General features: G+C 33.5%; 1 protein-coding gene across 9 annotated transcripts in view; it reads left to right on the forward strand.

Moving 5' to 3' along the window:
- NFIB (nuclear factor I B) overlaps positions 1-18539 on the forward strand; it is a 547931-nt gene that overhangs the window by 485859 nt on the left and 43533 nt on the right. For 8 of the 9 annotated variants that reach the window (XM_044685408.1, XM_044685416.1, XM_044685441.1 and 5 more), the window contains one exon: positions 16838-16972. The exons of the other annotated variant lie outside the window; for it this stretch is intronic. In XM_044685408.1, coding sequence (XP_044541343.1) covers positions 16838-16972 — 135 coding nt within the window. The remainder of the gene's footprint in view (positions 1-16837; positions 16973-18539) is intronic. 9 annotated transcript variants of the gene reach the window in all.

Raw genomic sequence — 18539 nt, forward strand, 5'->3', positions numbered from 1 at the left:
TCAGGAAGACTCGAATTCAAATTTAGACTCGAGAAACCTTACTAACCTGCGAGACCCTGTGCAACTCACTAAACCTTTTTTTTTTTTCTTCAATTTCTTCATCTGTGAAATGACTATAATAATATCACCTACCTCTTGTAGTTGTTGTGGGGATTAAATAAATAATGTTTGTAAAACTTAAAGTGCTATATAAATGTGGTTATCTATTTATTGTTGTTATTCTCTATTATTCTCTCTGAACAAGAAATCCCCAAGCCTTTCCTTTGGAATTTATTCCAAATGAAGGGATCACAAATGGCGTAACTTTAATCAAATATTGTTCCTATTTCATGCAAAAACGTGCCAATTTATCAGTTTTGGAATCCTGATTTGTACAGTCATTTGGGAGCTGTATATTTCAAAACAGAATTCATAAGAGTTTAACATTACATATATATATATACACACACAATGTTCTTATATTTTAGAAAATCTTTAAAATTATACTGTCTTGATTGCAAGAAATATAACTATTATATTGTTTTAAGCAGTTTTTGTATTATAATTTATCAGCTTTCAAAATATACATTTTAATTTAAACATTATTTAGACAGTGAATTTTTTCAAATTCTATTATCTATAATTTGAATAAATTTGACATCAGAAACAGTGATGTTTCAATATTTATTTCTTAATTTTTCATCTATTCATATTTACATCTTGCAATAGAGGAGACTAGACCCAATGACAAAAAGAAATAAGGCAACTCCTTTTGTTAATCCTTCTTCCTTGGAATATTTTTCCTTTTGGGTCCAGATCCTGTCCTTTCTGTGAGACACTCATTATTATGTTCTCATTGTACAAGCTTTCCCCTCACCTCTCTCATATTCACAGATATACAAGTACATAGATACAGATATACACAAAGATTCACATACAGTACAACTCAATTAACTGATTAAAGTGATGCTTCTATTATTCAGTTCAGTTCAAATTGATTTAATTCAATTCAACAAGCTTTTATTGTATTTGGGAGATATTTTAGAATCTCTTTGTTCTAATTTATAAAAGAAAATGGATCCTTAAGTTGAGATATTGTCTATTTGCATTTTGCTCTTCTTACTCAGATCAGTGTTTCTGTTTTCATTCAAGACCCTTTTCTTGAAAATCATAAAGAAGTCCCTAGGAATCTGCAGCTCAAGATGTCTTTAATCAGAGCTCATCTTTCCCTCCAAATCCAACCCTTTTCCTAGCTACAAGCACCAAAGTGGTGAGTGGGTAAAGCACTGAACCCAGAGTTAGAAAGAGTTGAATTCTTATCTTGCCTCAGGTATTACTTGTGTGATACCAGATAAACTCTTTCACCTCTCTATGCCTGTTTCCTCATGTGTAAAATGAAGGGGACTCATTGTACTTGATGGTGTCTAAGGTCCCTTCTAATTCTAAACTTTTTAACCCTATGACTTCAAACTATTTCAGCCAAGGGCACCACCCTATCCTCAAACGATCTACATTATTCTTGATTCAGCCTAACTAGATAGTTGCCAAATCTTTCATGTTGACATTCACATCTTTTGTATCTGTCCCTTTTCTTTACTCATAAGCCAGTGCCTTGGTTCAAGTGGTAGACTGATACTAATTCCATCTCCTTCCCCCTGAACTATTGTAATAACTCCCTAATTAATCTCTATTTTGTCCAATTTTTCATCCACACGACAACGTGATTTTTTTCCTGAAATTGCAGTCTTCAGCTTGTTCTCCATTTATTTTGTTTGTGCATAGTTTTTTTTTTGAAGATTGCCTCTCCCAATCAACTGACATCCTGGAGAGCAGGGACTGTCTTTTGCCTTTCTTCCTCTCCCCAGCACTTTCTTAGCACAGTGACAGGCACATAGTAGATGCTTAATAAATGCCAGCTGACTGACTGGAAGATTGACAATATTACTTCCATATTCAGGAAATTCTAGTATCTTACTACATCCTCAAGATAAAATATAAATTCTGTTTTGTATTTAAAATCTTCTGCTTTCCAGCCTTATTACACTACACTACCCTTCATGTACACTGTGTTCAAATTAAATTGGCCTTCTTAACTATCCTCAAACATGGCACTGCATCTCCTGTCTTGGTCTTCCTTACTTAGAATGTGCTCTCTTCCCACCTCTACCTCTTAGAATTTCCAGTTTACTTCAATGCTTACTTTAAGAACTACCTTTTATGAGAGAACTTTGCCGATTCCTCAAGATGCTGTGCATCTTTCCCTAAAAATTATTTTATATCTACTTTGTGTCTCTCTTTATGCGTATATTAGTCTTTCTTGGCTAGATTGTAACTTCCTTGAGGGCAGAGATTGTTCCACTTTTATTTTTGAGTGCCTGGTTTCTAACATGATATCTGACACAGAATAGATGCCACATAGACATTTCTTGATTTGTGATTGATTCTTAATATTTGAAGATTTGACCAAAGAATAGTCTTTACCTAAATTTAGAAGAGACTAAATCTAGTTTTATTTAAATATCCAAAAGTCTGACAGGCTTCTAAGTTGTCATAGATTCCATTATAGATTTATTAGACATATCATTTTCCTTCCTAAATATCAAGAGGACTTTGTTTTCAGACTTCAAAAGGTTTGTTGTTCAAGATTTAGTTCAAGGGAAAAAAAAGATATCTTTATGGTAAAGCTAATTTAATTCAATGAGTCCATCATAAAGAGAACTGAAGGGTCTTGTCATGAGTGAATTTTCAAACAATCCAAAGGTGTTTTGAATTGGTAAGACAGAAGCCAAGGCTGAATGACTACTTATCATTCATTGGGTAGAGTTTGGATTAGATAAGCTCTAATGTTCCTCATAACTCCAAAGGAGCTATGATTCCAATACAGTAAAATATCATTCATTTGGACTTTCTGCCTTAGGACATTCAGACTGAACAAGGTTAATGAATAATATAAACAGCCTTCTAAAAGGGACCTTTACATAGGTGATAGGCCAGCTCATCTTTGAGTATTTAGGAAGTGCCTTTAATTACAAAATAAGCTGTTAAGTTACTACTTTGATATGCTAATTAAAACATTTTTAAAAGTAGAAATTCTATTAAGAAATTCATGGTTAATATAATCCCAGATGTTTTTGTAGGTAAAAGAAAGTATTAAAAGAATATTCCTTTTCCGTATTCTATAATTCATACATTTCACTGGTTTACATAGGCTGTCTTCCCAGTTAATGTAATATTATTTCTCTATAAGAAGTGATATAGTGAAATTGTCATAGATTTTCAGATTTCATTTAGCTGGATAGATCTAAGAGTTGAGGCTGAATTCTATTCCTTCCATATTATATAGTATTATAATGTGCCACAAAGATGTATAAATATCACATCAAGACAATTAGAATATTGCTAAGAATATTGGCAGATACAGGATGATGCTAACATAATATCATTCTAGGGGTAGAATATATTAATAGCGGATACACACATTTATATATGTACACATATATAATGTTTTAAGGTTTGGAAACATTTTATATACTTATCACATCTAATATATGCAACAACCATGTGTATCAATAATATTCCTTTGAAAGGGTGAAGTAACTTATCCAGGGTAATACAGCTGGTACGATTAGAGCTAGAATATGGATCCTGATCAGCCCCGACACTAAATCCAGTGCCTTTTATTCTACAATACAGATATGTTGTGTGTAATTCAAAGTAAGAGATTTGGATTTGAATTCTGTTTGTAATTTTTATGAGCTGACTATGGGAAATCATATAGTCTCTCTGAGTTTCTTAACTGTGTAATGAGGATATTAAGTACTTATACTACTGACTTTAATCATAGGGTTTTAAGCTAGAAAAACATTTAGAGTTCCTCTGGTCAGTTAGTAGATCCAAAGTTTCTGAGCAGAATCCATACCAATCCCTCTATTTTACAAATTGAAGTCCAGAGAGATTAAATTATTTACTTGGTCAGAGTTATATAGGTAACAAGTGACAAAGGACAGATTTGAATCTAGGCCCACAGATTTCAAATCCAGTATCTTTTTTTGACAGATCTACTTACAGTTTGTTTTGTTTATAAACCTTAAAATGCCTTAGAAGTATGAGTTATGTTTTAAACACCAGACCAGAGCTATATAATCTGTAGTGTTGAATAGTACTATTCACCTGGGATAATTGCCATGTGCCATTTTATCACTCAATACCACCTCTACTCTCTTCCCTCCTTTCTTCTCTGCTTCTCTATCTCACTGCCTGCTTCCTTTTGTTCTCTTTTCTCCCTATAAATTCTAGAATTTAGCACTAAAAAGGACTGTGGGTATCATTTATCCCCTACATTCTTATTTACTCATGAAGAAACAAACCAGAGACACTGTAGGGTACATTGGAAAATTTTTGTTGTAGCAAAAAAACTAGAAAGTAAGGTGTAGGAGCATTCAGTTGAGTTAATGGACACAATATGGTATATGAACAAAATATATGAAAAAAATTTTGGAAGATCAAATTTTTGTGGGAGAAGCGGACTAGCCTTTGTGATTCAAAAAAAGAAGAAGAAAAGAAAGTGATCTGAGGACTTCTTTTTAAATACAAAGAAAAGAACCAAGGGAAGTTAAGAAAGAGACAGACAATTAGGGCAGCTTGAAAACTGTGTTAAATTTATTATATTCTTAAAAAAAACACAAATCTTATATAATTGTAGCTTCATATACAATGCCCATGCCATAATGGATAGAGTGCTGGACTTGGAGTCAGGAAAACCTCGGTCCTGCCTCTAAATTTTATTAGCTGGGTAATCAGAGGCCAGTCTCTTATCCTTTCCTTAGTTTCCCACTTATAAAGTAGAGAAAATAATATTCCTAGTAACTATCTCACAGTGTTGTTGTGAGACTCACATGAATTAATAAATGTAAAATGCTCCATGAACTTTAAGGCACTATATAAATTTCAGATATCATTCTTATTGCCCCTCTACTATGCTTCCTCCCTTTTTTTCACCTTCTTTTTTTCACCTCTGCCCATGTAGTAACCTCTTTGTCAAACATTGCTATTGGCAGTCATTGCTTAGTTCCAGTGATCATACCTTGGCCCCAAAAGGTCGTAGATCAATTTTCTATATGAAACTAACTTTTAGAGTGGTAGAAATGTCCGGCTTTTGTAATTGTGAAAAGCTATGATGTATTTGGATCCATAGTGTATATCATTTGTGGTTGAATATTCATGAAATTAATATAAGACAATATTGTATACCAACAGAGTAGTTAAAAAAGCAAAAAATTAACATTAAATGACTTCTCATTTAATACTTGTACCAGGATTTATAGATCTCTGACCACCTATTCTTCCCATAATTGAAAATCTCTAAAATGGTGGACTGTAAAATCAGAAAAATTGTCATGTTAAATCTTTTAAGGGAGGAAGAAGTCGATTATTTTTTTCAAATTTGTATCAAAACTTGATCTTAGGGGGCAGCTGGGTAGCTCAGTGGATTGAGAGCTGGGCCTAGAGACGGGAGGTCCTAGGTTCAAATCCGGTCTCAGACACTTCCCAGCTGTGTGACCCTGGGCAAGTCATTTGACCCCCATTGCCTACCCTTACCACTCTTCCACCTATAAGTCAATACACAGAAGTTAAGGGTTTAAAAAAAATTAAAATAAAAATTTAAAAAAAAAAAAAAGAAAAAACTTGATCTTAAAATATTAAGTATTTTGTAGTAGTATGAAAAATAGTGTTTGAACAGTAATTCTGCTTTTTCCTATCATGTAAGCTTGAGAAAGTTGCTTACCTTCTTGGGTCTTCAATTTTTTTCATCTATTAAATTAATAGGTTGGTTTTTTTAATGATCTCAAAGGCCCCTTCAAGCTCTAAATCCTATGAATCCATAATTTTTCTTTTGAGCTCTCAGGGTACCATAAGTTGAGCCTTACTCCACTATTATTAGACTGAATACTAGTATTTAGAAGCAGCTGAAAGAAAATCCTGTAAACTTCAACATATGGTGTTGAAGGAGGAGGGATGGGGGGAGAGTTTTAGTCACCTCTCCTAAAGGAGAGGACAATATATGGCTCCTCCTCTACAGCTTTAGGGAGCATTTTCTTCTGTCCTGCACAGCTGGAGCTAGAAAACTGACTTAAATTATCCATTTTTAGAGCAGTGGAGAAAACCGGTTGCAAATAAATTTTGAGATATCGTACTTATTTTCTTTTCTCTCCTACGGTTTATAAAAATTGCTTTTAAAATGGTATTTTAAAAATTAAGAATAGACGATATGGGGGCAGCTGGGTAGCTCAGTGGATTGAGAGCCAGGCCTAGAGCCGGGAGGTCCTAGGTTCAAATCCGGCCTCAGACACTTCCCAGCTGTGTGACCCTGGGCAAGTCACTTGACCCCCATTGCCTACCCTTACCACTCTTCCACCTATGAGTCAATGCACAGAAGTTAAGGGTTTAAAAAATTAAAAAAAAAAAAAGAATAGACGATAAAGAAGCTTAGTTATTAGTCCTGAGGTGTATATCTTTGAGAGGTAGCTAGGTAGCTCTGGGATAGAGTGTTAGACCTGGAGTCAGGAAGACCTGAGTTTAAATCCAGTCTTAGACACTTAGTAGATGTATAACCTTGGACAAGTCACTAAGCCTTTGTTTGCCTTAATCTACTAAAGAAGGAAATGGTAAGCCACTCCAATATCTGTCAAGAAAACTCCATGTGCAGTATTGGTGTAATATGTTCCGGGGGGTCATGAAGAGTTGGATATAGCTGAACAAAAACAATATATCTTTGATCCAACTGAATAGCATAGATTCAGGACAATAAGAGTCATATAGGGCAAAATTTATAAACAGATAATTTTTTTCTTTAAAGTAGTCTTTAAACTGTCTTACGTTAGACACATGTCATTTGAAGGTCTTCAGGTGTTATGTGAAAATTAATTTTCAATGTCTTGGGTCAAATGAAAAGTGTCTTAAAAAATCTAAAAACATACCATCTTTTGGAACTATTCAAAAACAGCATTTCTATTCCTAAACAAAAAAGTAATTGTTTTAAAAAGTATGTTAATATAAAAGTACTCTCATTGGATCATTGGAACAGCAGAAGTGCTTATGTGCTGTGAGGCACCATATGTTTTGGCTTGTACCTGAGGAATGCACATTTCTCACAGATGCATATGTCTTGTCCTCAGCTATTCTGGTACAACAAATGATTGATAGAGATTGAGTTATTGTAACAGAACCTTGTTATGGGATCAGTGTCTCCTACTTTGAAAATAAATGACTCAGCCAGCCTGAAACATTTATTTTCCCTAAATGACTAGGGATGTAGCAATAGGAGACCATTATCCTGTGACAATATTCTGTTTCATTGACATTATCTCTTAAATGTAATGGGTCCATTACTAAATAGAGGTTTTGTTGCTGATCAATTTCACATGATTTCCAAAACCATTAGGATAATAAATATGCCATCACAGTAATTTCTTTGACAGCATATTCTTTTTTCTTTCATTTACATTTGTGAGAGGGAAAATATAGATTTAAGTTGAGCTCAAACATGACAATTTGTACCTTACCTTGGCTATTTTTATCCAGGAAAAGAAACTGCATATAATATACATAACCATATTTTTATTGAGCTACTGAACTGATGACCTTCAGTTTTTCTTTATTTTTCCTCTACCACACTAACCGCATGAAACCATAATTGTTCTCAAACAATTTCTTTCAACCTCAATATAATTCTTTTATTTGATAACAGTTACAAAGCCTTTCCCACTTTCCTGGAAATCCACTAAATAACGCATCAGTTAAATCACCCCCCAATCTACCCTTAGAACAGAAAAGAATACCATTAGTAACAAAAGAAACCTTGAGTTGGCTAGGAGCATAAATGTCTCTAAATGTATGGCTTTTCCCCAAATGTTCTCCTTGAAAAACTCATCTATAATCTTGTTAAATTAGAACCCTTCCAGTATCTTTCTGACTTTTACAGTTAAGGTTACAGTATTGATTTTATTTTATAGTCTAAGGCTCTTGAATCCTTTGCACTAATAAGCCACCATAGCCAGGAGATTTTCCCTGGAGGCATGTTGAATCTCAGTAATTTACCTATGCCAATATTTAATAAGTGACTACAATATACTACAAATCCAGCATCATTGTTTGGTTCCTCTCCCCACCCCACCTCAAATTAGGTTTTCTGACAGTACTCAAGACACTTTATCATTGTCAATCTGCTGAAATGAAATCACTTAATGGACAAAGGCATCTTGAAGTGTTTTTAAAAAAGGGTATTAATGTATTCAGTATTCATTCTTTTAGCACTGTTCTTCACTCTTCAAAGGATTTTTACTTCTCAGTAAGGTGTTATTGTGAGCTTCAAAGGGGTTTGGACTTTATCTTTGTTCTGTGTAGGTGTAGCCTAGAGACCTATTTTTTTTATATAGAAGGATATGATAAATGGAGACTTGTACTAACATGCTCCTGTGCTTGAGTTTGGCTAACTATTGAAAACACACACACCAAAAAATTCTGATTTAAACTACTGCTTTACTAGTTTTGGTTGATGAAGAACATAGTAATGTACTCAAAAGTCAAGATAAAAAAATCAATATCCTTAAAGCAAGAATTCTTTCTAACCCTCCCCTCCCCTCAAAAATAGTACTATATTTTGTTTTATAGAAAAGAGTTGATTTATACAGAAGGAATATTGGAGTGAATGTGTGTAAAGTGTTAAATTATCTCTAGGATGTCACTTCTTATTTTTCCAAAATTAGGGCAAATTAAATATAAATTTATAGGGAAAGATACTTTTAAAATATGACAGCTAATTATTTTTTAATCATCTCAGATCATCTTCAAATGACTGTTAAGGGATTAAGTCCATATGTCCTGTCATAACATTCAAAGACTTGGTGTTAACTTGGAGAGCACAAAGTACTTATTCATATCATTTCCCCTTCCATCAGAGAATCAAAGGATAATAAAACTATAGAGCTGGAAGAGACCCTAGTGAAATCTTCTTTACTTGCCCTAAAATTTAAAAAAATCTTAAAACTTTTGCTTTGAACCAATCAAATTGTAGAAATCATATTTTAACTGGAATTATTGATAACAAATCTAAGTAGCCACAAAATGTTGAAAGACATAGACAGAGGCCCAAGTGTTGGATAGATATTTTTTGAATAGGATTTACAGGATGAAAAAGCATAGATGGGCTTTAATAAATACTATTGAAAGGATTATCCATATTAATGAGATATCAAATCCATTGAAGTATTAGAGAGGTATTTTAAGTCATTTCATTTAAATTCTTGGGTTCTTAAAAAACCCATTATTTAATATTTATTCAGCAAACATTTATTAAACAACTACTTTGTACAAGATATTGGTGGTGTGGTTGTGCTCCCTACCTGTAATTCCTACTAGTGGGAAGGGTGAGCCTTGAGGATCTCTTGAGCTTGGCAGCTCTGAGCTGTAAACTGATTGGATGCCTTCACTAAATCTAGCATCAGTGTGGCGAGCCCCATGGATTAGGGGTCTACCAGGTTGCCTAAACAGGAGTGAACTGGTCCAGATTGAGACCAGAACAGGTCAAAACTCCTGGATCAATCTTGTATCAATTGTTATCAGTCAACAATGAGATTGGGCCCATGAGTGGTCGTGAGAAAGGGAGACCAGTCTAAAATGAAACGAAAACAAAAACAAAGTACCATTTCAAGCATATTATAGTCTAATAGGGGTGGGGAGATGGAGATCTGGATCTGGCATATACACAGGTATGATACATGCATGGTAGACTGTGACAGGGGCAAAGAGGAAGTCAACATGTTCTAGGAAATTGGTTGTGTTCACTTTATGTTGGACAGAATCAAGAAAAGCTTTGTGGATAAGCTAAAATTTGAGCAGGGTAAGATATCAATAGTTAGAATCAGGGGAGAGCCTTTCCATGGAAAAATGAGAGCAAAGTCATGGGAGTAGGACATGTGGGGATGGCATTGGCCAGTTTGGCTGGCCAAAGCCTATCTGTGGGAGAGAGACTAATATTCATTAAGGGCAGCCATGTAGTTTGAAAACAGATTTTAGAGAAACCCTATCATGTGAAGCTAATCATAGTGCAGTAGGCAATAGGAAATCCTTAAAGATGTTTGAGCAATGGAGGGATGGGATCAGGACTGTACATTTGGAATATTAACCTGGGTCCTCTTTAGAATTCATTCAAGGAGGATGAAAATAAAGATGATGGGAGAGATTAGTTAGATGACTTTTTAAGAATATTTATGGCAAGTACACAGAACAGAGAAGGGCAGCCTTAGAAGAGTAAAAGAATTTATAAAATAAGTAGTTTGGAAGAGGAATATGGTGGTGGCTACTGCTGATGACACAATTATCTCTCCTTTTCTCTTTCACACCGTGGCCACCTGTATAATAGTATGATGTATGATCTGGGTCATGTCTAAATCATGTCCTACAGTTACCAACTATTTATATTCTGTACTTACTTAGATTCCTTTCAAGAATCATTCATTTTCTATGTAAAAAAATATTTTCTGGCTCAGATATCCTAGATGAACTAAGGTTCTTTCTATACCAGCAAAATCCTTTATGATGAATGAGAAGCCTGAAAGGAAACTTTTTTTTTCTGAAAGGAGGGCAGAGAAACACCAGAAGATGTTTGTGTGAGAGCTGAACAATAGTCTATTATAATGTTCAAGATACAACAATAACTGGAATTTTTATAGAGTCTTAAGGATTACAATGTACTTTATATATATTATCTCATTCGATTTTCATAACAGCCCTTTAAAGTAGGTGTTACAGGAGTAATTCAGCCAACTAATAAGCACTTATTAACCCTCCACCAGTGTCAGTAATAAAAAATATTATAAGTAAATAATATTTATATTATAAAATTCTGTATTTTCCCATTTTAGAGCTGAGGAAACTGAGGCTAAGAAAGGGTAATTGACTTACCCAAGGCCACAGCTAGTAAATGTTTGGGGTGAAATTTGGACCTAGGACTACCTGACTTTACGTTTAAGACTCTTTATGCAAAGTCAGGTTGCCTCTTTTGCCACATGAATATGCCTCACATCTAAGATTTTTTTAAAGTAAAAAACAAAAACAAATAAATATACAGTTTTAAGGGGAAAAGATATCAGAATTCCTTTATATTCATAAAGATGTAAAAATATAGCAATCCAAATGAGAGAAATAAAAATGTGGATTAATAAATATCGTGACTACAATCTGAATAGATCAAGTTTATTGGATTATTACCAGTAGTCGCTTCCATCCATGTAAATGTCCCTTCTCTAGTGTTCATGTTCAAACTCTTCACACCAGAGGTGCAGTGTTAACAGGAGTTTCCCTACTGTTTTCTTCACACCTCAAGTTCTTTCCTGCTACCAAAAAAACAGGAGACTGGTAAATGCTTAGCAGCTGTGATAATGTATGAAACAAAGTAAGAGGTTTTTAACAATGCTTTTGAAGAATTATTTTAGATGTCAAATCTTTGGCAAATAGAAGAATCTGTTTTTAGCACAAGAAAATAAAGTAACCATTTTTTCAACTAAGTTTTTGAGAAGCTAATAACTGATGATGTACATACATGATATCCAATTAGAACTCTTTAAAAATCCATCTATCTCATAAAAAGGAATAACCAGTGCCTTAAAGATTCAAAAGAAAAATTGAATTGAATAATAAAAAGGCTGAATGGTGCTTGAGGTTACTTAGATAGAAATGTATTTTTAAGCACAGTAATCAAACAGGTAACATTTTAATTTAGCCTGCGTTTTGGCATTCTTAAAATAGCTTCCAGAAATCTAAGAAATTCTTGTGTTATTACACAATTGATTGAAGTAGTTGAAAATTCTGTCAAAAAAAAGCGAACAAGATTCAAATATGTGTATCTATCCCCAAAGATATATATATGTATAAAAATCTATCTATATCTGTTTCTAAAGATAGTTATACCAATACATTCATTTTTCTAGAAAAGGGAAAGTGCCTTCTGTGGAGATTATAGATCCTATTTTAAACCTTAAGCATATCAGAAAGGCTCACATATTGCTGGGCTGCCTATGAAAATAGAACAGGTGTCCTGGACAGGCAGGTGTTAAGGTGGATGTTTGAACTTGCCCTAGATCACTAGTTGACTCCAGTGAAGTTCTCCTAACAGGTGGCTAGCTGATTGGCATGCCATGTGACATTTATCCAGGGAGCTACTTGGATGACAGGCTGCTACAGACAGAGGAAGAGGGTCTTTGCTTTGATGAGGAAATTGCCCAAACTCATGTCTCATTAGTGTTTCCTAAGGTTCTTTGGAAGTGAACAACAGTTTAATTAAGGGCTGACGTAAACACATTTCTGCACACTTTCCCTGCAGCATTTTATCACATTAGAATTGATCAAAATTGTTGCCTTGGGCTGACTTGAACAGATATACATCTGGAGCGCCATTTGTGCAAGCTGCCGCTGAGTAGACTACATAGGCTGGGTTTTCACAGTGCCTCTTTTCACATTCTGCCTCCCTTTGTAGAAGAGTTTGCCTTATTGGGAAAGGAATCAGTCTATTTACTTAAACCTTTCTCCCTCGCTTTGATAGGATGCTTTAAAATATATGCTATACCATGACTTGAGCTACACATGGTACAAAGAATGAAAATATGGCAGGGTTTTACGTGGAAATAATGAGCTATAATGGTAACTCCACATTTTTTTTGAAAGAAACATTTTAATGGATGCTTTGAACAAAATGGATAATAGTTAAAACTTGATATGTCAGGAACCTGGGTAAAATATGTCTTGTATGTTAACTCTTTGTGTATCTTGCTGCTGCATGTCAACTTTACCCTAAGTTGTTTTTTGTTGATATTATTATAGTCAAATGTATATATATACATATATATATATTTAGGTGATATTATTATAGTCATTTTAAAAAGCAAGAGTTGATCACCTAATTAGAAATCCACAACAAACCACATCACTTGTAAGTTTTTGCCATCTTCTCTTGTCTTTGGAGTAGATGTTGTTTTATCCATTGTCTCTCTTTTTGACAGCAAAATGTGTCCCGTTACTCTGCCTTTGATTCCTTCTTATTTACTGATTTCTCTTACTTTTCTTGCTTCCACCCTGTCTTCAGATTATTTAAAATTTCTTTTCATTCTGTCCTTGGGGTCTGTCTCCTCCCGAACTGCAATTAGTTAAAAGTTCCATAGACTTTGGAAATCATCCTATAAAGCAGACTATTGGTTAATATTTATTGAGGGTATACTATATAAAGAATATACATACACAAACAGAAACCCACCCTGTCCTTAACTTGCATGAATTGAGAGAGAAACAGTCTGCATAAACACATAAATACCTATGGAAACAACTGAAAAACATACAAAGCTATATACCAATAAATACTACTTTATGTGGTAGAAACTGAGTATAAAGAAGTGTTCAGTCAGTTCAAGAAGCATTTAAGAGGCTTTTTTTTTTCCGTCAGGCACTGTGCTAAGCAAAGTCAAATGTATTGGGGGGGGGTGGTCTGTCTTTGAAGACTTCTAACAAGGAGTAAATTTGCAGATAAATTTTCAAGGTTTTGAGATAGCCATGTTGGGGAAGGTTAGAGGCTCTTCTAGTCAGTAGGTATGGCATGTACAAATTAATGGAGGCAGAATAGTTTGGGAAATTATGAGCAATTTATCATGACTAAAATGTACAAAAATGATGGTAAATGATCTATAATAACAAAGATTTTATTCAATAGATAATATAGAATCTCTATTTTTAATTGAGAAGTGATAGTTACAATGATGTTCCAAAAGATCATTCTAGAAACAATGTAGAATAGATAGAATAAGATGGCTTGGAGGCAAGAGGTATGGAAAAATGTATTCGCAGCAATCCAGATAGAAGATGAAAAAAGACTTAGAAAAGGGTGCTTGCTAAAGAAAAGGAAAAGAAAAAGAAAAAGAAGAGGGGGCTACCTTAGAGACACTGCCATATTCTATTTGTCTTTCACTTGTTCATACTTAATTTCCAAATCAAATTAAAATTTCTCATTCTGATTTCAAGTCCCCACAACAATTTCTTTGTGTCTCTCTCATTGCCTGCTTTTCTCTCATGGAAAAAAATCAGACAAATCTTTCCTTGGTTCCTAAAATTCTTTCTTTAATATGTGATTTTACATTTTTTCCTGTTTTCATCCCTAATACTTGAATGAAAACATAGTTTGAAAAGCAAGATTCTGCTTACCAAAAAAAAAAAAAGACAACAAATAGCCCTTTCTGTTATATACTAAGTACACATTTCTCATACTTGTATCCTAAGCATATGATTTCTATGAAAATAGAGTATGTTAGGCATTTAGTAACATACAAGAAAATTATAATAAAAGTTACAAATTTTATCTATTACAATATAATAGCAAGAAGTTCCATCTATCCTTTAACTTGTCATTTTAAGATGTCTCAAATCTAAACCTCACTTTATTCTGTTTCATTTAATAAGGCTGTATCTTTACAAGATAATAAAATATAATTAAACTTAATAATATGATTACTTATTTTCTTCTAAAGTGAATCTTGTTAAATATGGACCTCAGTCAAACTCACATGCCGTTAATGAAGACTGCTAACTGTTTTAACTAATCAAGAAGGGGAGACCCTTTGTGATCTTCATAACTCGAGCAAATAGTTTTTGTTCAGTCTTTCTTGTTTTCTGCATCTATAATTCCTTGGTGTATTTAAAACATGAAGGGACTATTAAATCAGTACATGCAAGAGAGAGAACAGAAAGAATAAATGAAGCCATCCTAATTACTTCATAAAGCTAATTATATAATTTTAGCAAAGAAAATGCCTAGGTAGCATCTCCAAAACTGCATAATCACCTGTGTAACATGAACTTTTGTATGAACACCTATGGTTTGTACATCCCCTCAACCCCCCTTTAAAGAAACTCGTTATTGTGGATTCAGCTGGTTGTAATGAAAGTCTTGAAATAATGAGCACCAGTGGCACTTGCCTTGATTTGGTTGAACTTCATCTCCAAAGATCACATTACCAGGTGCATTCATCCTAGGTAGGAAAGACCATTTGTGTTGAATTGTTTTGAAATGATTTGCAGTTATGCTTTATAATTTATATGGTAGACTTCTTAGAAGCAGATTGCCCATATGTTAATTTTGTTTGAAACCTCATACTTGAACTCAAACATAGTTGTAAAGATAATGTTTTAGAGGAGCAATAGAAAGCCACCAGCATTCATTTCTGAAAGTCCATTTCAAATTAGAGATTCAAGTAGGGGTTAATTGAAATTCTGATTATGTCATCTATAAAAATAAGCCAATTGGGATAGATGCTCGAAAATGTCTTATCTTTAAAGTTTAAAAATTCTATGTTCTTTTTTATTGTATCAATACATGACACATTCAATCAGATTAAAAGTATGCATATTTTAAATATTCTTATTATGTATTAATCACACTTGCGTTTTTAGCATTATTTAAGGTCTATTATTTGCAGTTAACCGTACTGTTAAAATTTATTTCTACAATTTAAATATTTTATTTTAAAGGCATCCTAATGACAATGTTTTAATTGACCATTTTCTTCTCTTTTTAAACTTATTTCTGTTTCTGGAGGCATATGGAATCAGTTCTGGGATTCCTTGTTGGAAAAGTGTACTGTTTCTGACCAATTTAGCAATTGATAATCAATTTAAATATGTTACAATGACTGAGAGAACTAGGACTTCTATATGCTAAATCTTTTTATGTGAATGACTGAACTATTAGGTGATATAGTAGCAGAATGACAAAAACTGAAAGCTAATACGTAGTTTATTTTAAGTCCTTTTTATTAGGATGAAAGTTCTTTTCTTAACAGAAATAAGGAAATGGAACTACAGAATTCTGAAGCCATCACTTTCTTTAAAAATTATTACTGAGATAATTTTTAAAGCATTTTCATAATAAAATGAGTAGTATAGATTTCATCAATACCAGAAAACTTTCCTTATTGATGTATTTTAATAATGATTGTAGCTATCAACTTAAAAAATATAACTAAATCCATATGTTGGAGAGCTTTTAAAATGTGACAATGGCATCTGTGCCATTTTTGGTATCAGGAAAATTTTAATCTTGCCTCAGACACTTTATATGACTTGACTTTTTCTGTTTCTTTCAACCTCAGGTTTCATCTATAAAATAGGCAAAATAATAGCACCTACCTCACAGAGTCGTGAAAATCAAATAAGATAATAAATGGAATATCTACCCTTTGCAAACCTTGAAGTGCTACATAAATGGTTAGCTATTGTTGCTGTCATATAAGATGTTAGACAAATGGCGTACTTGACAGTTTAAGATACTGATTAATTCTCTCTTTTCCAACCTGAAAGATCCTTTATGACATTTGTACTCTTGTTTGCCACTATTTAATAAACAGTATGGTCTGGGGCCTAGAAAACAAAGACTCCTTGAAACCATTTAAATTTAAATTAGTGGGGAATGTCTGGGCAAGGCTTTATTTGAGCCACAGAGAATCAATAAACAAGAGTTCTGTGTCTTACCCAGAAGGCCATTGTGTCACTATTTTTCTTTCAACCTTTCTGAGAAAAAAAAAAATTCCAAAAGCACATTTAGTGAAATCTTAAGTTATCTTCAACAAGAAGCAAAAACTGCCAGACTAGTTCTTACATAAACTTTTAAGTTGCAGGACAGCCACATAAATGAATATAGGCTCACCTGTTTTCAAAAGATCATGGATATAAGAAGAGTATAATATTAGACAAGAATGTGCTCTGGCACATTCATTTCTGGGCTGCAGCCTAACATTGCCAAAAACATTTTTCACCCTTGCAGATATGTCTTCTCCTACTACTATGAAGAAGCCTGAAAAGCCATTGTTTAGCCCTACATCTCCGCAGGACTCTTCACCCAGATTGAGCACTTTTCCTCAGCACCACCATCCCGGAATCGCAGGAGTTGCACACAGTGGTGAGGAGTTGCCTAGAGAAGGTTTCTTGTTTCTTTAGCTTCTGGCCCAAGTCCACAGTATTGGAGCACAAGTTGTTGTGCTCTATAACTCTACTAATGGGCCCTAATCCCCTATATTTTATTGAAGGAAAGAGAAGGGTGATCAAGGAGGTTGTTGAGTTTGGAATATTTTCAAAGACATTAAGTCACATAAACAGTATTTCTGTGAGTGAAATTTGTTGTTTATTTATCAAGATTTATCTGAGAGCAAAACAATGTAAGTTGGAGGATCCTATGCTCAGAACCTAAAAATGAAAAAAAAATTCTTTCTTGAGTGTTTTCTCACTCAGTGCTTCTTTTGACAACAAATTGTTCTTCTGTGCTTCGTAATTATTATTAGATGGTGATGTTTTCAAAACATATTTATATGATGATTTAAGGTTTACAAATTAAAGTGGAAAAAACCAATATAGTATGTCTTCTTTGCCAAATCATCAGATTATTGTCAGTTACTTTCTCAAAAATTTGAAATAAATATGAGTAATTATAAGTATGGCAAAATGATTGTGTGTGTATATGACCTTGTTCGCAGGATAATAGGATTTACATTTGGAAAAGACCTTAGAGGTCATTTTACAGATGAGGAAATTGAGGATTAGAAGAGAAATTACTTTCCCAGAGTCATGGAATTAGAAAGTTATACAGCTAGGATCCAGTACATATTGTTTATAAACTCTAATACTTAGATGTGAATATAGCTATAAGCCTGGGAGAAATTTTCATATTTTATTATATATGTGTGTATGTATATATACATATATAATAAAATATGAAAATTTGAAAATATACATACACACATATATATACATTATTATTTGCTGCTGTAAATTTCTTCATTGTGTGATAGTTGTTTTTTTAAATACCAGTAGAATCTATTTTTTAGACCTTTATATAAAGGGAATCCAAGTCCAGGAACGAACTGTAACTATGTTTTCCCAAAAACTATTCTAAATTTGGAGAGTCTTATCACCAAGTTGATTATGGTGATTTTTGTTTATTTTGCCATAGTTTCAAGAATTATCCAATGAGCTATAGAGTGGGTTGCATTTCTGATAGAAAAACTTCACACTTATGGAATTGGAGTTCTTTTGAAATGATGAAATTTACCAAAAAAAAAGATACTTTGCAAATATCCGCATGCAACATTTAGCTTGTGGTATATGTAAATATACCTTGATTGATGTCAAATTGTCTTCTACTTCTTCCTCAGTTTAAAAAAAGAGGGCTTAAGCTGCCTACAATGAAGGAAATTATAGTTAAGAAAACTATGTGCCAGACAGAAAAATTTTCTTTACACATACATTCTTTAGGCAGTGCTAATACTGATAGATTTGCAATAATCAATCAATAATACTAATAAAAATTTAACTTATAAGTCGAGAAAAATATAATCGCAGTGTTCTGAGCTGGGACATATTTAAGATTTATCATTTTGTCATGCTTTTTATTCTAGAATTGCTTTCCCAAGGGTAGGTATTTTCAAAGGCATAGATAGATTTCTGTGTGTGTGTGTGTGTGTGTGTGTGTG

Source organism: Gracilinanus agilis, chromosome 1, assembly GCF_016433145.1.
Source record: "Gracilinanus agilis isolate LMUSP501 chromosome 1, AgileGrace, whole genome shotgun sequence".
Classification (NCBI taxonomy): Eukaryota; Metazoa; Chordata; class Mammalia; order Didelphimorphia; family Didelphidae; genus Gracilinanus; species Gracilinanus agilis.